A 22,287-nucleotide genomic window follows, 5' to 3' on the forward strand; every position below is an offset into this window, starting at 1 on the left:
CGGTGGGGTCCCTTGGCCTGGCCTGCACCCTCTCACAATCTGAGGCCCCTTGGGGGATGTTGGAGAGCCAGTTTTGGCCCAATTCCACAGGCCAGGCCGAGGGACCCCACTGGTGCATGAATTTGCGCACCAGGCCTCTAGTCTATTATAAGAGCCTAAGAGATGGCAGGGGAAGAGAGCTATCTGTAAAAGGCCCCTTGGAGGAGTGACATTGTGCTGGTTAAACTAAAGTCTGAAGAATGACAAGGAGTCAACTAGACAAAAGGACAAAAGTGTCCAAGGATTCATGGGATCTATAGGGTGAAAAATGTAATGCACTGTGATATGACCAATCTCTGAAAAATGACAATGTATGATCCATGAACAAAATAATAAAAAGTATTTATTTTCAGTATAATTTTTTTACTGAAAAATATGATTATATACAAATTGGATATAATGATAAGGATTTTTTAAAAAGAAATGCCAAAGACTAAATATAAATGCAAGAGATATTTTGATCAATGATAAAATTCTTCCTCCAAAATCTACTGCAAGTATGGGCATCAGTTGCAAATAATCAGTTAAGAATAGTCTGAGGATACTATGATAACTTAATGCTAATTTAAACTAAAGGTGTTTGATAATACCCATGTATCTTCTTTAATTCCGCTTTCTATTTTGCCACACTTAAAAACTGAAGATGTGCATGTAAATATAGTCTAATTCTGGTCGCTTTCTGAAATAGAATGCTTAATATAACACACAATAGACCTTCTCCTGGTATTTACAGTCCTTGGCAATGCCTTCTTGCACCTCATAAAACCACAGGTGTCTCCTATACACTTTCCATTTTAGTTCCCCAATAATAAAAGCAGCATTTTTAGTTTTCCCTATCTGAGGTTTACCAGAACAATGGCATAGTCAAGTAAAAATTTTTAAGATAAATTCATGCAAGGTATTTTTAAAAATAACTTTCTGACAATTAAAATTCAACCAGGAGCTCATTAGCATTATCATGAAAGAGAATGACCCTTTTGATAAAAGAAAAGCAAGTAATCACCATTCTATTAAAAAGCTGAGATAAATAACTGATAGACATGGCTAGAGCACTCAGTTGGAATTTTCTGAGCTTCTAATGGGTTCATTATCCAAAATATTTTTTAAAAACATAATCTTCTCTCTTTCATATATCTTAAGATTAAAAGCAAGGAAGAATGAACAATATTGGCTACTTTGCTTATAATAAATGCATGACTGGAAGAGGGAAAGGCAGTTATAAAATTCAAGGAGAGATTTTACTGGGAGGTAAGAAATGTCTTATATTGGTATCAGAAACCCTGAAAACAGCTGTCATTTGATACATTAAAAATCAAGACTAATATTAAAATGAAAAATGTTAAATATTTTCATGAATGCTGATTCTGTACACAGAAACATATTTTCTTCCATTTTTAGAAACTAAACACTGACCAGTAACCCATTGGGAAGAAGACTTCAGTCTTCATGGGCCATGGGTTATGACTAACTGCCTGAATCTGAGCCTTGTGATACTTTGTCAACTGCCGAGCTTAATTCTGATGTGCAGCAGAATGGCCCCTTATCCTTCAGGGCCAACTTTTCCATACTTTGTTTCTCTTAAAATTCTAATGAAGGAAACTCCCTTTACTAATAGTTATTTTCTTTAACTTCCTTTTCTCCTTCCTCTTATCAACAATGGTGCCTTAACTCATATGTGCTACAAACAAATGGTTTTCATTTAAGATGGAAATATAAAAAGTTCATAAAGCTGTTTCACAAATCCTAAGAGAATCATTTGCAGCTTGTAAGAAGCCATTATTAGAAAAAAGAAACATTAACAAGCAGGCAGATTAGATGGCTCTTGCACAAAAGTTGCATTCTTTGTGAAATATTAAGTCAGTGAAATATTAAGATTGTCAAAAACTATAGAACATGTAGCATACAATAGTTTTATGTGAACAAAACTCATTTAGAGATAATCCTTTCCCTAAAGGACCTGGAATCCTTACGAATTTGGTTAAATTTAGTTTTTTAAATGCTAACTCTAACTTTAGAAATCTCTCTCCTCTCTCTCTCTCTCTCTCCCCTCTCCCCCTTACTCAGAGACCTAGTCTTCCCTTCCCCTCCATAATCAGCAACCCCAGGACAGCAGAAGACAGTAGCCAGGACCTGACTAAAGATCACAAGATCCAGACCTCTGGCAGGTTAAAGATACCATCTTGACCTAAATTATGTTTTAGTTCCTGAGCCCTAATGTGGACCAACCTCCAGCTACTTTCCAGCAACCTCCAGCTACTCCAGCAACCTTCAGCTACTCTCTGAAAGAGACCTCAGAGCTGTCTTCAAAATCTGAAGAAATGATTCTTCATCCTTACTTCAGCTCTGACCAATCAGCTCCCAGCACTTCTCTGAACCCTAACACATAGGGGATGTGATTTTATGCTATGTAATCTGTAACCTACATGTCATTACGAAAGTTAGGGCTTTTGAACATTAGCTTCCCATTCTCTTGGGTGGCATCTTCATAATAAAATAGTGAATATTTCTCCATCGCAATTCTTGGTGTCTAGGTTGGGCTTTGTTATCCCCCGTGGACAAACTCTTTCTGTTCTGTAATAAAAGCTTTAGGAAAATAATTAAGAACTGAATCATCTTCTATGCAGCCAATGTTCTCTTGCAGCCTGGGAATTTCACAAAGCTGAAGCTTATTGGGACGTTCCCAGGGTTTGGAACAGTCCAGAGTTAGGGTCAAGTCACAACGCTGTCACTTAACAGCAGGGAGACCCAGGGCAGGTAAACTTAACCTCTCCAAGCTGCGGCCTTTTGGTAACAAGGGTAATAACATTTACCTTAAAGATGATCACGAGAGCTTTAACATTCCTCTCAAGCTTGACTGAACTCGAGACAGAATTCGCCCTTTTCTCAGGAATTTACTTAAAGAAACTCTCAATTATAATTTTTTTTTCTCTGTGCTTTGAGATATAAATCTCTCAGCTTCTCCACTTTCATAACCCAGGAGTGTCTTTCTCAACCTGGAGGCATCCTTTCCAAAGGCGCCACCATCAGGAAAGACAGCACCACTACCCCTCCCCCCATCTCTGAGGGAGGGCAGGAGCCTAATTTCCATAAGCACCCATCAGCAAACACAGGTGGCCAGTTCCACTAGATCACCGCAGGGTTAACAATGCTGCTGCCTTTTGTTTCAAATGAATGGAGTTCAGTCTTTTTCTCTTGCAATAGTCTTTACGCCTATTGTAATAGTCTTGAATAAAATCATCCTTACCTGTTTAACCCATCTGGTGCTATTTTTCTTTGACAAGGGTAGGTATAAGGATTGAATAAAATAGCATATGTAAAATACCCAACACTACATATAATATTTGTAAATGTTAGTAAATAGTTGCTTAGAAAAACTTTCCATCTCTCCTTATCAAAGCAACCATCCTCTGAATACTGTTCCCTGGAAATCCCAAATGCCTCTTTTCAAAGATCAGGCATAGTGGTATAACACAGCAATTAAACAACTTGTGGGTGTTTTTCTTTTTTAAAATATAACAGACGCAAGAAATCTAACTGTAAGTTCTATTTCCAGCATCTGCTGAGCCGGCCTGAATGGTCAGCACATTAGCACCAATAACAGTGATGGGGTTTTGACAGCTGCATCCTGGCCAGAGACGCTGAGGTCTCCAGCCCAAACCCAGTGCCATCCACACCAGATTCCAAGCAGAGAGGGCAAATAGTATGCTCCCAAGGCCAAACTGCAAATTTCCTCTTTAGGAACTGATAAAAATCATAAAGCAAGAATTACCATTGCCATCACATCAGGAGGCATAGAAAGGACATGTTCAAAGCAACATCACTTGCAAAATATCAAAGTCCATTTTAGTCTCAATGTCCTCGAGTGTTAAAACAAAGAACTTCATCCAAGTCGTTCTCTGAGTAAGACAATAAAAAAAATGCAAGTCACTCTCAGTTTAATTTTCATGAATATGAAAATGATCTCTTCTCTTTTTATTCCTTAGTGAGATTACTCCTAAGACTGTTTGGAACCACTTTTATATCCATTTTAATTAGATTACATTTCTCTGAACTTTGCTACAAACTGCTAAAGGGGAATAATAAAAGATCAATGACATATGAGGATCTTCTCCATTTGAATACTTGATAATTTTTTTAGATTGAGATATGTTACAACTTTTTCTATCCACATCATTTTATGACAAGCTCGAGTTCAAGTTTTTTAACCAGCAATATTTGTTTCTCAGCTTAATGACCAAATATCAGAAAAGAGCACCGTAAATTATTTACAATTATTGCTATATTTAATATTTAACACTAGAGGTCCAGTGCACGAAATTCTTGCACTGGTAGGGTCCCTAAAGGCTGCTGGCTGGGGCCTCCCTCCCTTCCCCGGCCACCCCGCCCTCTGGTAGAACTCTCAGAAGAGCTCCAGTAGAGGGGACAATTTGCATACTACGTTTTTATTATATAGGATAGAATTTGTATACTTTTAATGTGTATGTGTTTTTATTGTTAGCTTATGTCCTGAATGTCAAAATGACTTTGGATTTCCTTAGCCAAAGAGCATGAAAACAAAGAAATAAAGAAAAATGTTAAGTTTGTTTAAGCTGGTGTGCCAATACAAGCCAATTATAAAAAATAAAAATAACTAATAGAGAATATAATCTTGGAGAGGTATAAAGAATATCACTTTTCTAAACAATAAAAATGACTTCTACTTCCTTTTCATAAAAATAAAATAGACACAAATTTTGTTTAAAGCATATGTGGAAAATAGCAGGTACTTATGAGTTTATTATAATTAATTAACATGACTTGTAGAAAATAGAATTTGAAAGAGGTTATGAAGAATATAAGATTTCTGAAAATGTCAAAATATTATATTTAAAAAATATTTTATTGATTTTTCACAGAGAGGAAGGGAGAGGGATAGAGAGTTAGAAACATGGATAAGAGAGAAACATCGATCAGCTGCATCCTGCACACTCCCCACTGGGGATGTGCCCGCAACCAAGGTACATGCCCTTAACCGGAATCAAACCTGGGACCCTTGAGTCCGAAGGCCGACGCACTATCCACTGAGCCAAACCGGTTAGGGCCAGAATATTATATTTGATACTTTAATTTAAACGCACTATCAGCAAATGTGGATAACTGCAGTCTAATAATGAATTATTGTCATAAAAATAGAGTACCATTCTATATTAATAATTGGTATAGAGTTATGGATACCTAGTTATATTACTGATAAGCAATATTCTTAAAATGCACACAATTCAACTTTTGGTCTTTGTCACAATTTAATATCATATTTTACTTTTTTTTGTTGTTGTTGTTAATCCTCACTGGAGGATATTTTTTTCCATTGATTCTTTTAGAGAGAGTGTAAGCGAGGGGGAGAAAGAGCTAGAGAAACATCGATGTGTGAGAGACACATCAATTGGTTGCCTGTTGCACATGCTCCCACCAGGGTGAGTATCCAGCCTGCAACCGAAGTATGTGCCCTTGACCAGAACTGAATCCGCAACCCTTCAGTCTGTGGGCTGATGGTCTAACCATTGAGGAAAACCAGCCAGTGTTTACTTTTCACTTTTTGAAATAAACATTGATTCAGTGAATCACAGAAACTTTGAGTGGTAAGGTAATACATACATAGACGACACATATTCCCCACTTCAAAGTTACTTTAAATGGGTACTTTTTAAATGCTGCATTAACCAAAACAAGATTTTAATGCTCCACAAAAACTCTTCAAAATATAGATTTCAAAGTACCTGCCTGTCTATTGCTTATACTGGAAAAGGAAGATGTAAACAGACTCCAAAGTACTGTAATTAGAATGAAATATAACAGATCTATCATTCTTGCTGATATCCTAGAATCGCCTGGATAACTTTAAAACATACTGATATTTGGGCCCACCACAGAGGTATTTTGATTTAATTGGTTCAGGGTGTAAAACATCCCAGGTGATTCTGATGTTTAGACAACTTCCAGATCCACACTGCAATATTAGAAAAGCAAAAGAATAGGCTCATGAGCTCTAAAACACTCCAAGAGGACCTGCAGCCAATGGAGTCAGATTTCCACACTCATAGAAACTCCATCACTGCCCATTTCTGAGATCCAAGATCAGTTGGAAATTCTGCTTCTCACAGTGCTACCAGCTCAGAATCTACAACATACATTGGTGTTAGCTTCCCCTCCCCAGTTTTTAAGATGCTGTTTTCCTATGAAGTCCAGAAAGGAATGTAGAAACCCATGTTCCTACATTAGCTTCTTTGTTTGAATTTTGCCATTGAAAACATAGAACACCATTCTGTGTTGGCTTATATAAGCCCAGATGCATCATCAATATCTAACACCTTATAGAAAAGTTCCACAGATACCTTAAGGTAGTAGAGCAAGTCCTTGAATAACTTTGTTTTGTTCAATGTCCCTTTGTTATAAAGATGATAAGGGAAAATGATTGTTTCCTGCTAGGGCCACTACGTGTGTGGAGTTTACATGGTTCCCCCATGTCAGCGAGGGTTTTCTTCAGGTACTCTGGTTTCCCACCACATCCCAGAGATGTGCAAGTGAGGTGATTGGGCATGTCTACATGGTCCCAGTCTGAGTGAGTGTGGGCTTGGATGCGAGCATGCCCTGGATGAGAGGGCATTCTGTTGAGAATGGGTTCCCACCTTGCTCCCTGAGCTTCCAGGATAGGATCTGGCCACTCAGGACTGTGAACTAGAATTGAGCGGGTTGGAAAAGTATGATCTTACTTGTTTTTATTCATCTTTCTGAAATGTATATATAGCTCACCTTTATTTCAATGTTTAATATTAGAAGTGTCTTGGGTCTTTATTTATAAGTTTGGTGATGCTTTTGTGACCAGAAATATGCCATAGGAACTTAACTTTTGTTTATGTCAATTAGCCTAACATAACATTGGTTTCATTATAGGTCATTTTGCTTCAAGTCCTAGTATCCAAGAACCTATCGAGACGTCCAGCAAGGACTTGCAATGTATTCTGCCAAATCCAATTTCTCTCTTCTGTCCCTTAAAAGATTAGTGTGCATCAAAAAATCAGCAGTTACTTATATCAGCTTGCAGTTTATAAGAAATCCAGAGTACCTTCCCTCATTGCATGGATTAGGAAATTTATGAGGACTACCCTGTATAACCGTAAGTTAAGCAAATGCCACATTTTTAAATGATCAATGAGGAAATTCACACACACTGAACCAAAGATATAAAAATTGTCTTTTCAAGTCTCACTGCAATCTCCCCAAACATGCAACGAGCAATACATTAAATGAGAGCAATAGAAAAAGCTATGAAAGTAGGAAATGGTAATCAAGAAACACTTTACACCTGGCTGTTCATTCTGTGAATTCAGTCAACAACTACACATTGAGATGCTGCTGTCTCATCTCTATCGAAGTGCTTTTATAAAACACAATAGAATGCCCTGTACTTAGTTCACAGGATAGGCACTCTACAGGAAATCAAACAATGTGAGACTTCAGTTCACTACCTTAGGAAATAAATTAGATATAAATGTTGAACATAACCGTGGAAAAATAACTAGAATTTCTCAATGGGAAGAAAACTCGTGTAATTTTAGTATATTTATTTCAGTAAATGGAGACAGGTTTAGGATAGTTTCAGAAGAATACTATCTCTATGATTCCAGTTGAAAATTGTATTTACCTCTTTTATTTTATCCTTGAATTTGACAGTGTTCCCTGCCAAGTAGGAAGTAAACATTCTTGACTCAACATCATGGTAATGATTTGGAGAAAGCTTTGGATGAGATGGCTCTTAAATGCATGCAATCAAAGGACAAAATATAAGCCTAACTAAAAGTCTCATCCTCAAGGGAACATTTACAGGCAGACCTGTCTCTCAGAAATTCCTCTTATCAGCTATATCCTTGACCCCAGGGGGAAAAAGTGGCTTTTCTCTATAAACTAGGGTGTTATCTTCAAATTAAAACAAAAACATGTAAAATAAAAGTTGTATTATATAAAATCTTAGCCTGTGGTAGAAAGTACAACTAGGCCTTCACTTATTAAGTGTATAACTTTCATTTTATTCCATTCCCTTCCTCCTTTTTGTCTAGCACTTTCTGCATATGTGACAGCACTTTACACCATTAGTTCAAATTTTCTTGCTTGTTTCTTCTTCTTTGCCAAAACTCTGATTCTCACACACCAATATTAGCAATCTGTCTTCTATGGGAACTGCTTGTTTTATGTTAATAGGAATAAACTATATATCAAGTGAGGAAACTTACATTTCTGTGCATGAATTTACATGAGTTTATCTGTCCTACTAGGAGGTCAATTTACTAACCTATTAAGTGAAAAGACTAGATTAAATCATTGTAGTGTCTTCTACTCTAACACCTTATGATTTGCTGGTGGGAATAAATATGGTAAATAACTGCCTTTATATAATATTGTTAATTTAAGAAAAGATACAGCCTTAAATTTACATTTATTTAATTACTAGTTGGATACTTTTGCTCATATACATTTTTATGCTTGTTTTTTGAATTTTTAATTTGTGATGTACCAATTCTACCATTGTAGTTTCTTCAATTTTTATTGAGTAAGTGATTGATTGATTGATTGATTAGCAAAGGCTTTGGATAAATGCTGAAAATCTCAGAGCAACATTTACAAAGCCATAAAAGGCTGGGCCCACATGTCCAAGAGAATGTATAGAAATTGGCAATGAGTAGGGCATATCAGAGGGTCAGTAATTTAGCCTACTCGGCTGGAGCCTTCTTATCAGTGTTGTGTTCCCTAGATTGGGAAGTTATTAAAGGAGCCTTAGAAGGGTTGCTGGTTAGCACTGCTAAGCCCAGAGTGAAAAATGTTAAATAGTGGATTATCCTGAGCTTTTGACATTTCTGGATCGAGATGAAATGATGAAAAGAAAATTGCTATATTGGATATCAGCAGAATGTAGTGTAATCTCAGGTAAGAGGTCCAGTGACCAGGCATGTGGCAAATGTAACATGAAAACTGAGGAGATAAAAGCCTCTCTGAGGAGGGTATCATTGGGAATAATATTCTAAAAAAAAAAAAAGACTTGGCAAAAATAAAAATTACTTGGGTAAAAGGATAAAGGGAGATGCAGAAGATAAAACCGAAAATTGGGGCTTTGGTGTTGAGAAGATTTATTGGGAAGTCATTTGCAAGAGCTGCTTTTAATATTAATTCTCTGTAATATTGATAGTGAGTCCAATCAGAAAAAAGTAATCTATTTTAAAAAGTATCAGTACTGTATTTCAAATATCAAGCAAAATACCATAGTTATTTGATACAACTCTGAAGTTTTAAAAAGGCAGTGAAATAAATTTAAATATTCTTTTTTGTCCTGAAGAGTTTGAGATGAGCATTTTGGACTGTTATTAGAAATGTTTATATACTTACACTTAAGCCATAAATCACTGTGATAAAATAACTTTAGTTCTTAGTCCTTCAGAAAGGTACCTCGCTATAACATGTACTCAAATATATCAGACTTTGTTTAAAGCTAAACAATAGTTAATGCTTTGTCAGAATTTATAATATCACTAAATAAAGGGTTTTTATTGCATGTATAGGGGTGATTTTGGTTAATAAAATTATATAGGTTTCAGGTGTACAATTCTGTAATACATCATCTGTATATTGCATTGTGTGTTCACCACCCCAAGTCCAGTCTCCTTCCATCACCATTTATTAACCCTTTACCCTCTTCTGATTTTTACTGAGTCGGCTTATGAAAATTGTTTCTAAAAATTTATCCATTTCATCCAAATTGTCCCATTTGTTGGCATGTAGTTATTTGTTATATTTTCTTATAATCCCTGGTATTTCTGTGGAGTCATATCACCATTACTTCTTCTCTTTCATTTCTGATTTTATTTATTTGGGCCCTCTCTCTTTATTTTCCTGATAAGTCAGGATAGAGATCTGTCAATCTTGTTTATTTTTTCAAAGAACCAGTTCTTGGTTTCATTAATCTTTTGTATTTTTTTAGAGTCTATTTCATTTATTTCTGCTCTGATCTTTATTATTTCCTTCCTTCTACTTACTTTGGGCTTTCTTGTTCTTTTCTATGCCTTTAAGTATAAAGTTAGATTGTTTATTTGAGATTTTTCTTATTTCTTGAGTTATGTCTGTAATGCTATGAATTTCCCTCTCAGGACTGCTTTTGCTGTGTCTCATAGATTTTGCATTGTTGTGTTCTCATTTTCATTTGTTTCAAGGCATCTTTTGATTTCTTTCTTGATATCATTGTTAACCCATTCATTGTTCATTGTTTATTAACATATTATTTAGCTTCCATGTCTTTTTCTTGTGATTAATTTGTAGTTTCTTACCATTATGGTTAGAGAAGATGCTTGATATGACTTCTGTCTTCTTACATTTATTGAGACTTGTTTTGTGTCCTAACATGTGGTCTATCCTAGAAAATGTTTCATATGCACATGATAAGAATGTATATTCCGCTGCTTTGTGGTGAAATGCTCTGAAAATATTAATTAAATCCATCTCACCAATTAATGATATTTTTCACCATAAACACAAACATTCCCTTGTTTGGACAAAAGCTTGGTGATTTAAATTCTTACTTGAACAAGCATTTTAGACTATTTATAAAATTCTACTACTATTAGAAATTAATTAGTCTGACATTATATTCTAAATGGATTTACTCATATGCTATTAAATATTATCATAAATAATTAAAACTAAGCTACATTGTCAAAGCAGGTAATAACCTATACTTATTATTGTAGTCACCTCAGATTTCTATCATGTTCATTGTCTGACTTGCTAATTCACAAAATTTAATAAATAAAAAATGAGAGTTCTATATATCAACTGGCTAAATTGTGAAAAAACCAGTAGGCTTATTTGATAATAATAACTATAAAAAATTTAAGTAAACTAATTAGTTTATAAATGAGATGAATAAAATATCATTAGCAATAATCTAGGCAAATACAAAGCAACCCACCAGATTAACAAGGAAGATGGGTAATTTGGCAAGAAGTATCACAAACTGATTACAATGATTTGCATTTGCTTGAGGTTTTACAGTTTGTAAAGTATCTACACATTCATTAAATCATTAGGGCCTTATAACAACATGCTGGAAGGTGATACCCTGAGAGGAGAAACACAGAGAAAAGTGTTAGGGAATTGGGTCATAGTGGAGCATGGTTAAGGGTATCAATTTAACTACAGTAGAAATAAGATGTGTAAAACCAGGCAATCTGGGTAACAAGTACAGGGCCAAGACAAAATTAAGTAAAGGGAATGCACATCATTTTTATTTTTGTGACCACAGAGAGACGTGCTGAAAAGGAGTTGAAGTTTAACAACTAATTGAAACAGGATATGACTGAGTGTGTGTAACCCATTCTGTATCAGCAGAAGAGCTTTCAACCTAAACAAATAATATAACTGCATATAAAACAAAACATAAATAGTAATTAGCTATGTTGCCATACAGAGTATACTTAGCTCCAACCAAGAGGATTGATTAATTTTGTTCATTAGACTCCACAAATAAGTGAGATCATGTGATATTTGTCTTTCTCAGATTGGCTTATTTCACTTAGCATAAGAGACCAACAAAATTATAAGAGACCCGAAGCACGGAGGCATGGAACAGACTAACATACATTGGTGTGGGGATTGGAGGAAAGAGAAGAGATAAACCAAAGAACTTATATACTATAAGGTACAGTTTGGAAGGTGTTTCTGATATATGCAAAGCATGAGGTATTGCAATGTGGTGATTCTGCTTATTCGATAGCTCTGAAGGCTGTAGATTGTTGAATCCTGAAGTTGCCTATCCATGTTGCCTCATCTACCTTACCTTTCGCAAGGCTGCCTATAAAATAGCTAAAGCTTATAGTCCTGATGGCTTAAACATACATTTGGGGATGTGCTATTACTTTCCTTGCCCCTTACATGTAAAGGAGGATTCGGTGAGCTCAGAATATATAAGGGGAGGAGAATAATTAATGACTCGAGAGCCCTATTAGCTAGGAAAGAATGGCACCATTATCGTCCTTTTAAAGCAAGCCTCTGAACTCATTAAGCAATTTGACCAGGGTGACTTAGAAGTTGGGAAAATTGAGACACAAATCCAGGACTCTGGTTTTAAATGTATGCTTTTATCTTAATATGCTGCCCTCTAAATTAATATTATAACTACATGTCATAATTTACATTACCAAGGGCCTAAATTTCTGTAGTAGATTTCCATATTTCTTTGACTATTCTGGATCAATAAGTACATGTCTTCAAATTAGGTTTATCTATCATTCTTTATTTAGAAATTTAACTAATGAAAATTTAGTATGCAATTCTAAAATGTTGAACTACCTAATGTAGTTGGTGTGTATCCTTGGACAGAATGCAAATAGGGTAGGAAAAGGCTGTCATAAAACTCATCCATCTTCTTAGTAAATGCTGTCAATTCCCTCTACCTTGTTAGCAGGGCTGTTGTCAGATTCACTCCTTTCCTCTCCATCTTTGTTTAAAATAAGATGACATTCCAATTTATGGTGAGATTAAATGAACAGCAGGAAATGGGGAAAGGAAGAAAATGAGATACATAATAGTCTCTAATATAGTCATATTATACACACACCAAAAAATTACCCCTTTGGAAAGAGTGGTGGTAGGACTGTTTACCCATATGTGGATCTCCTTTTCTTTCTGGGCATATGGGGACTATAGGCAGGGCCACACGACTAGTTTTGGCCCATGACACATATAGGGCCTGAGGTTAAAAAAATACAGGAAAGAGTTTCTAGTCATCCCTTTCTCTGTTCTGGTGGTCCTGGAAGAGGATGCTGGACCAGAGGGTGGTTCCACAAAATCAATGCAGCCTGTATGGCTGAATTATGACTGCCTGAGAGATTCCTGCCTGGAGAGTCTCCTGGACTCAGGATGAACTCTGAGGGAGCAGGATATAACTCGATGGCTCTGAGATACTGGGGTTGCTTGCTACCTCAGCATACACGGACTAATTTATCTTAACAGAAATACACTTATTTTCCTCTTATTTTATATCTTCCAACAACTTCTTCTGGCAAGTTTCAATGAAATGACTTTCAACTCTAAGATGACCCCTATACAACGCAAGGGCTGAGCTGTAGGCATTTCTGAACGGTGAGGAACTTGGGCTGTGGAGGCTTCCTGCCTGCCTTGCTCCTCTGGCTTGACTACTTTCTGCCTATACGACCTTGCGCAGCAGGTCTCCAGTGCGATAGTTTCCTCATTTGCAAAATGTAAATAGTAATAATAGTGTCTAAGACACTGGGTTCTTATAAGGAAAAAATAATGTTGTGCGAAAAAAATAATACATACAAACATGTAGAAGAGTGTTTGGCATAAAATTAGTGCTTGAGAAGGGTTAGATATGTCTTATCAACATCAACCCTAACCCACTTGAGGGCACACACTGTTTTATTTAGTTGGCTCAAAATCCCCTTTGATGATTAGGAGAGTTGACAACTACATTATCAAATCATGGGAAATGATATCTATAGTCTAGTAACAAAAGAATAGAAATTATTTTATTAGAGACATCTCCCATGCACTGCTTTTTAGTGGTTCCATGGAGTGGATCTATTGCTTTTCTTAGAGCTGTAGGGGTCAAGGTTAAGTAGATGAAATTCAAAAATGAAATACCAGTAATGGAAGTGACATATTCAGGGTCAAATAGCATTAAAACGATGAAATCAGAACTTCTTAGGGAAAGCAACCAACATAATCAACAGTCTTTGAACTCACTGGAAAAAAACCTGAAAGGTGAAGCCGCTTACAATACAAGAGAAAAATGAGGCTTTCATTATTCAGCAACTCATTCATTTTATGTGGTAGCTAAATTGCCTGAGATCACTTTCATATTCTGCAAAGATCAAACATATTAAGAATGTCAAAACAACATTAACTAACCCCTTTCAAGCGTCAAAATAAATGCTAAGAATAAAGGAAAATTTTTGCAAAGTTCAGTGCTATGAAGAACACAATTAAATGATGATGTTGTGGGGGAAAATTGTGGGAAGTCAGGATGTCACTAAAATACTATCCAAATCACTTTAAAAGGTTGATTTTAATAAAATACTGAAACTGAGATCCTAAATTTCTTTACTTGTAAATAAGGATAATAACTACTTTATGCATTAATATGAAACTCTAATGTATGTAAAGTTTTACAAAGCAGTTACTATTAGCTTACCTATCTACACTAAAAAGAGAAACATGCAAATTGACCGTACCTCCACTACGTCCAAAAGCCATGTCCACAAGCTAATCAGGAGCGAGTATGCAAATTAACCCAACCAAGCTGGCTGTGGCCATGGAGCGAGCAGGAGGCTTGAGTTTCCCCGGTGATGGAGGAAGCCAAGCTTCCTGGCCAGCCCTGGCCTCCACTCAAGGCTACAAAGTTTCAATTATAGAAGATAAATAAATCCCAGATACCAGGGCCTCTGCTTGGGTTGCCGGGGGGCGAGGCCGGCCTGCAAACCACCAGTGACCCCTCGCCCAGGCCGCCCTATGCCCCAAGGGAACACCCACCCTGATCCGGGACACCCTTCAGGGCAAACCAGCTGGCCCAAACCTGTGCACCAGGCTTCTATTCTATCTAATAAAAGAGCAATATGCAAATTGACCATCACTCCAACACACAAGATGGCTGCCCCCATGTGGACACAAGATGGCCACCACAAGATGGCTAGCAGGGGAGGGCAGTTGGGAGGGACCAGGCCTGCAGGGGAAGGCGGTTAGGGGCAATCAGGCTGGCAGGGGAGCAGTTAAACATCAATCAGGTTGGCAGGGGAGTGGTTAGGGGGTGATCATGCTGGCAGGCAGAAGCGGTTAGGGGCAATCAGGAAGGCAGGCAGGTGAGCAGTTGGGAGCCAGAAGTCCTGGATTGTGAGTGGGATGTCCGACTGCCCATTTAGGCCCGATCCTACCGGGATCGGGCCTAAATGGGCAGTCGGACATGCCTCGAGGGGTACCAGATTGGAGAGGGTGCAGGCTGGGCTGAGGGACACACCCCCCATGCATGAATTTTGTGCACTGGGCCTCTAGTTTTTTATAACTCTAGAAGTTATAAATTATAAGCAATATGTCCTCCTTATTTTACCTTGGCCTGCAACCAAATCTATACCTTTGTTGATTTACTTACATTTTAAAATGAGTTTATTTGCAAATCTTCTGTATGTCCCACTTTAGTTTTCACCCAAAAGATCAGAATGATAAATCCAAGAATCTTACCTAATAATAGAGAAACATGTAAATTGAATATACCTCTGTTACGCCCACAGCCAATCAGAGTGAGTATGCAAATTAACCCAACAAAGATGGCGGTTAATTTGCATACATACCTGGGTCCCGGGAACCTCCTAGGCACCCAGGTCACTCCCAGCCGGCTATCAGAGGGGCGGGGTGGGGGGCCCCCTTCCCAAGCCTAAAGCCTCAGGCAGAGGCTTTAGGCTTGGGCAGGGGCTGAGCCTGGGATCGGAGGGAAGGGGAAAAAATCAATGGAAATATATCCTCAGGTGAGGCTAAAAAGAAAAATAAAGAAAGAAATGTCATATCCTATGAAAGACACATCTTGAAAATGCCTAAAGAAAGTTGTCATTTTTTCATGGTGAAGGGACTGGAGTTCGTGTTGATGAAAATACCTTGGTGGCTGTGGTGGCTGGCAGTGGCTGCAGCAATGGGGTGATGGGGCTGGCGCCTTCCCCTGATCATCCCGGTTACCTCCCGCAAAGGGAGGCCTGACTGTGGCTCAGGTCCACTCCCAATGGGGAGCGGGCCTAAGCCATCAGTAGGACATCCCCTGAGGGCTCCCAGCATGTGAGAGTGGGCAGGCTGGGCTGAGGGACCCCTCCCCAGTGCACGAATTTCATGCACCGGGCCCCTAGTATCCAATAAAATGACAGCCTACATAATTGCGGTTCCACAAAGATATGGTTAACTACAGTTTTATGTTCAACACTGCTGTGTGCCCTCATTGTAGCATCACATCTGTCATTACTTCACAATCAGAAAACTTGAGAATGATTCTAACACTCCAAAATGTTTAGTCTAAAAATTGAAATACAGTGTCAAATCGAACCAAAAAACATTGTGTGATTTTCTGATAGTGTCTACTAATCATCAGAGTCTGTATACTTTACCCAATTATGTCATATGAATTTTTATTGCTCATAAATCATTCCCTCACTTAGAAATCACTGAAGTACATTACAATGCTATCTTTTGCTACAAATTTGAGTGCATATTATAGTAAGATGTACAACTAACCAAGTTGAGAGAAAGAAACTGAATCAGGACAATTACAAGACTTGACATTGCATTTTTTGCATGTATTCCCTGGAAAACAATTCAGTTAAGGCAGTGATTTATGACTTGACTACACCATTCCCGGTGCAATTCCAAGTGGAACCACTCAGGCTCTTCTTCATAGAGGATCAACAAAGAGCTGTAATTAGAACCTGTAGCTAAGAGGTCTTGCATAGTTTCAGAGACTGTGTAGCTGCTGCTCTTGGTTTTGCCATAAGCAACTTAACTACTGATTTGTCAGAAAAAAGCTATATAATGCAGTGCCTTATTTCTTTATTCATTAAGTTATTATATGCAGGCATAATTCAAAGACAAGAATTTTATGTTAATGAAACCATTTCAGTTAATAGACTCATTTTTTCTAGAATATTATTAAACTAATGAGGGGAGGTATGAATATAATTATATCACATTGAAAGAATGGGAAATTTCTCTTTTTTTGTATGCCCTGTATTTTTGAGCAGATATTTTATATTTAGCTTAAGCATGAACTAAAAATATCAGTTTCGTTTCTTTTTATAACTGTTATAACTACCAGGACATGAAAGAGAACTTTGGTCAATTTTTACTTTCTTTTTACCTTTCATCAGCTGGGACACAACAATCTCCCATCACAGAAGTGAGATAATCTTTGTTTAAATTAACAAAACAAAAACCTTTCCTATTCCAATTTAATTAATGAATGATACATTTTTAAAGTATATATTATGCCTTTCATTAAGAATTGATATTGTCATAAGCAGTATTACCATTTTTTATTTTGCAGAAACATCCCTTTCAAAGGACTATGAAGGTTAGTCCATAGTCCTTTGTATGGATTAAGTGATTTAAAAGTGTTCAAATGCATAATGTAAAAAATAACTTCCCACTAATGATTGGAGGAAAGCATTTCTACTTTGGAATCTTCAGGAATAGGAAATATACAGTATATACCATGTGTTATGATAATTTAATGGATGATGCACAGAGCTTGCAGTTCAGAATTTAAATTCTGAAAGCAATGTTGGCTAATAGCGAAAATTGCAGTCCCTTACACTTTAATCACAAGATTTCAGACAAATATTATGATGCTCTGTGTTAATTGCTTTCTATGTTTTACAAATATATAAATGTGGTATATATTCATATGAAATAATTAAATTTCAGTGAATGTTATCAAATCATCAGCAAAACAAACAAAAAATACCTTATTGGCCTAATATATTCCATATATTAATGGAAAAAGGGGGAGCATATAGAGCAAATAAAGTCAAAAGAAAGTCCTAACACTGTTGTAATCTAACACTTAATCTTGATTATATGATTGGCTATAATAAGAGAAGAAGGTCAATAATTATAACTTTTTTTTTGAGCTTGGGATTTAACTCAGCGTTCCAGGCCAATAGTTGCTTATAAATGTGTTAAATAAAAACAGATCTTGCAGTTTGGGCATATGTCACTAATCGTATTTTAAACAATGGTCTTTCATGGGGTAGCTTTGTCTTCACTTTGAGGCAGAGAGATGGATTTAAACCTCAGAGATTGTGTTTAGGCTTTTGGCTCAATATCCATACTCAACCAGCTTGAATTATTGAACTTATTCAACTGGATTTATTGCAAATAAGTTATCTACTCTGTGGATGATTTGTGATTGCTAAGAAGCTCTATTTTGAGATTCAGATTGGTTCCCAGATATCGACAGAGTAATCAATGTATGAAATTATAAGTTAACTAGGGGCCCGGTGCACAAAATTCATGCACGGAGCGGGGGGGGGGGGGGTGTCCCTCAGCCCAGCCTGCACCCTCTCCAATCTGGGACCCCTCAAGGGATGTCCGACTGCCCGTTTAGGCCCCAATGTCCAACTGCCCGAATGTCCAGAGGGCAGTCGGACATCCCTCTCACAATACAGGACTGCTGGCTCCCAACTGTTCGCCTGCCTGCCTTCCTGATTGCCCCTAACCGCTTCTGCCTGCCGACCTGATCACCCCCTAACCACTCCCCTGCCAGCCTGATTGATGCCTAACTGCTCCCCTGCCAGCCCGATTGCCCCTAACTGCCCTCCCCTGCAGGCCTGGTCACCCCTAACTGCCCTCCCCTGCCAGCCTGGTCACCCTAACTGCCCTCCCGTGCCGACCTGGTCCCCCCCAACTGCCCGCCCCTGCAGGCCTGGTTCCCCCCCCCCCCCAACTGCCTTCCCTTACCAACCCGGTCACCTCTAACTGCCCTCCCCTGCCAGCCTCATTGCCCCTAACTGCTCTCCCCTGCTGGTCTGGTCCCCCCCCAACTGCCCTTCCCTACAGGCCCAGTTGCCCCCAACTGCCCTCCCTTGCAGGCCTGGTCCCCCCTAACTGTTCTCCCCTGCTAGGTCTGGGTCCCCCCCAACTGCCCTTTCCTGCAGGCCTGGTCTCCCCCACTTCCTTCCCCTGCAGGCTTGATTGCCCCTAACTGCCCTCTCTTGCAGGCCTGGTCCCTCCCAACTGCCCTCCCCTACTGGCCATCTTGTGGTGGCCATCTTGTGTCCACATGGGGGCAGCCATCTTGTGTGTTGGAATGATGGTCAATTTGCATATTACTCTTTTATTAGATAGGATTATTGGGTCTCAGTTATAGGCTGTGGAAGAAAGATGTCTTCTAAGACTATTTATCATACCAAAAGGTCTAACACTGGATGAACATTTGAAAATATTATTTAAATATAGAAAGATAATAAAACCTTGGGTTTATTTTTATCAAGCTAAATGTGTGTATTAAAAACTTAAGAATATATTATTTTGCTATTCAATAAATCAATTATTTGTTTACCTGACTCATATTTATTAAACATACTGATCATAAAATTAATAAATTTTGATTATGGCCTTTCTTGATTATTGGTCTTAAGTTTTGTAACTTTCTGAAAAATTAGATTTATCCTACTTACATTACCTTCATGTCCACAAACACAGAATGAAAATCATTGTGAGTATCCTCTTTGTTTTCATTCATTTGTTTCTTTAAACAATAAAGCCTATTATCTTTCAGTCATTCTGCCTAAAATATTATATCATCTTTTAATAGAAAGCTATTAAAAATAGTATTCTAAATTACCATGATATAATTTGAAAAAGGCAACAAGGAAATATAACTGAATATGATTTCTCTGTAGCAACAAAAATTAAAGTTTAAAGATCAAAAGTGAACTAGTCAAAAAAATGACAGAACTCTTCATTAAGTTGTGCAATAAATAAATTTTCACTAAAGATGACTCTCTCTACTCTTGCCACTTAATGGACAAATATTGTTTAGGTATGCACCTGTCATCATGATTTTAGGGGAAATAAACTCATTTCTAGTTTCAGGGTCAAATATCAATTAAGTTCAAATCATGATAATAGGGAAGTAAATTTGGTCCATGGGTGACAAGTGACCTAAACTGGTAAATTGGACTAAATTAAAACAAAAACACACCTTTATTGGCTGTTAGAAGCAAAGGAATTTTTCTCTTCCTTCTACTGAATAACAAAGACCCCTAGTATATTTCAACTCTCAGGGGAATCACCTTAAGGCGAATGCTAAAAACATCCTGTTCTAGAAGCATCTTTATTTTTCCCTATGATTCATCTATCAATGGAATTCCCTCAGGGAGGCAGAGAACTTGCTGATACAAGGAGGCAAATCGTCCCACCACTTCCATGTATTGGATTAAGTTGTGTCCTGGAAAAACGTGGGTGTGAGAAGGGTGGAGGGATTGGCAGTGTAGGAGGCATTCAATAGATGGTCCTTGAGGTACCAAAATATATACTATAAAAATGTGTAAAGTTATATTCATGACTTGATTATGATATTTAATTTAGAAAAATCTCACATAATTCACTGTGATCTTCTCCATCCAAACTCTGTCCGTGTTACTACCCACTTTGATGAGTATTAACATGGGATTAACTGCACCACTGCTTCATTATTATTCTGAGGAACATTTGGTTTTGCTATTATCTACTGTCTATTGGCATGATATTTCCACACACCAAATCTTTCATTATCTATATATTTGAACATATAGTTAATTCTAATTGTTTAGTATAGAAAATAAACTTTTTGGCATTTTCCTCAGAATTTAATAATGCAAAACTAGTAACAAACATCTTTAGAAAAAAAAATAATGAAATGGTCCTTCAATATTAAAATTTCTTATTAAAAAGCATTAGGTCAAAATTAATAGTATGATATGTTATTAATATAGATAAGTTACACATGAATAAAATCAATCTAATCCCATCTCTTATAGTAAATCAAATGATTTGAAACTACAAGCCACTGTTACAGGTCAATTGAAAAAACAATATATTCAGCTTTTTCATTATTCTGCGGTTTCTGATAATGCAACTTTTTAAACCGTGTACACCCATGATATAACAATGTACTGCATACTTACCAGGTGATTTTTATGCCACTTTGCTGAATGCAGGATTAATATATTTGGGCTTTTTATTGCTTGAGTAGAAAGTGCTCATTACTTATTATGTTTATAATATAAAAATTAAAATAAAATAAAAAGTGTTTTTAAATGGCATACATCACACTGTTGTAGTGGTTGATTTCCTCAAGATCGTCTTCTGTGGTTTTGGTGCAGTGGGAGGAGGCACAGTTGCAGGTCTGAGAGGGGGGTAGCTGTTACTGTGGCTTATTCCCGATCCCCCATTTTCAAGTGGAAATGGAGGGAGATGCGGTGGAGGAGGGCGGGGAGGGCCTTGGTGAGGAAGCTTTCCTGGCGGCTGGACAGGTTCACTGTGCAAATGGACCTCCCGGTTTTTTATGTTATACCGGGTCTCACAGTCAGGACAATAGCCATGATACTGCACCTTTTCGTTAAACCGAACCCTTTCCCGAGGCCCTGCCTGGGGACACCTGTCTTTTTCAGGTCTATGCATCAGAGGCTGCACGGACGCCTTGTCCGAGTTGCTACTGGGTGTGCAGCAGATGTCTCCATTGGGAATTTTGTTTGGTGCTCCTGGTAAGCCACCATTCCGCAGAAGGGTGCCATTGGTCTTGACAGGATTGACAGCGGGCGCCACCCTTTGGGGGTCTTCACTCTTCACGGGTGTCAACCGTGGTGGAGGCGGTGGAGGGTTTGGCTTTCTCAGGACCGTGAGGATAGCAGATGGGTGTGCTGGGGGTTTAATGAGAGGTGCATTGGCCTGCACTTTGATCTTCTCTATGCTGGAGGCTGTCGTGCTGCTTGAGCTACTATTCAGGGTGTCCGTTTTGGAGCTGTCAGTCATCTCATCCTCCAGCTGTAGGTCAGAGGTCAGGGTATCAATCTGGTCAACCACCTGGTTGGAAAGGACAAGGGAACTGTGTTGAAAAATGACCCCAAAGCAAAATATCCTAGAAACAATGTCTTCCCGGCTAGCTGTGATCCACTATGGGAGCCTTGACTAATGTTGAATTGTGTATTCCATTACCGCACAATGTTCTCATTCAATGAATTTACAGAATAGTTGCCATAAGAGTGGCAACTGATAACATCATGATTTCACATGCTTAGAATATAATACACTATTTATGCATACATTTTATTGCTAACTGCTATATCCACCAAAGATAAAATCCTGATGCAGAAACAATCCTGATTTTTAAAAACAACAGGATGAGATTTGCTTAGCATATAGAAATCTACGGGAGAACATTAATCTCATGCTAAAAATGAGAAAAAGCCAGGCCATTTTCAAAATCGTAACTTGACTGGACCATCAGAAAACTAGGATCACAAAACAACCGAATGAACAGAACTGCAAGGAGTTTCAAGCTCTCTTAGGATAGAGAGGACACAAAGATTGTTTCACCTTCGGCAAATCACAGGAAAAGAGGCAGCCTCCACCAAAGCGAGTAAAAAACCAGCTATCATGTTAATGAATGACTAAAGGCAGAGCGTGTGCTGTCAT

At 37.8% G+C, this 22,287-nt stretch overlaps 1 protein-coding gene across 4 annotated transcripts in view; it reads right to left on the bottom strand.

Annotated features, from left to right (window-relative positions):
- Positions 1-22,287, bottom strand: part of PRR16 (proline rich 16) — a 232,040-nt gene that overhangs the window by 53,400 nt on the left and 156,353 nt on the right. For 2 of the 4 annotated variants that reach the window (XR_013814539.1, XR_013814540.1), the window contains exon 2: positions 20,778-21,675. Coding sequence is in view for 2 of the 4 variants with exons in the window: in XM_079791101.1 (XP_079647227.1) it covers positions 20,920-21,675 (756 nt within the window). In the remaining 2 variants the exon portion in view is untranslated. The remainder of the gene's footprint in view (positions 1-20,777; positions 21,676-22,287) is intronic. The other 2 variants (XM_079791101.1, XM_079791100.1) reach the window with 1 other exon arrangement.

This window comes from Cnephaeus nilssonii (genome assembly GCF_951640355.1).
Source record: "Cnephaeus nilssonii genome assembly, chromosome: 2".
In the NCBI taxonomy this organism is placed as follows: domain Eukaryota; kingdom Metazoa; phylum Chordata; class Mammalia; order Chiroptera; family Vespertilionidae; genus Cnephaeus; species Cnephaeus nilssonii.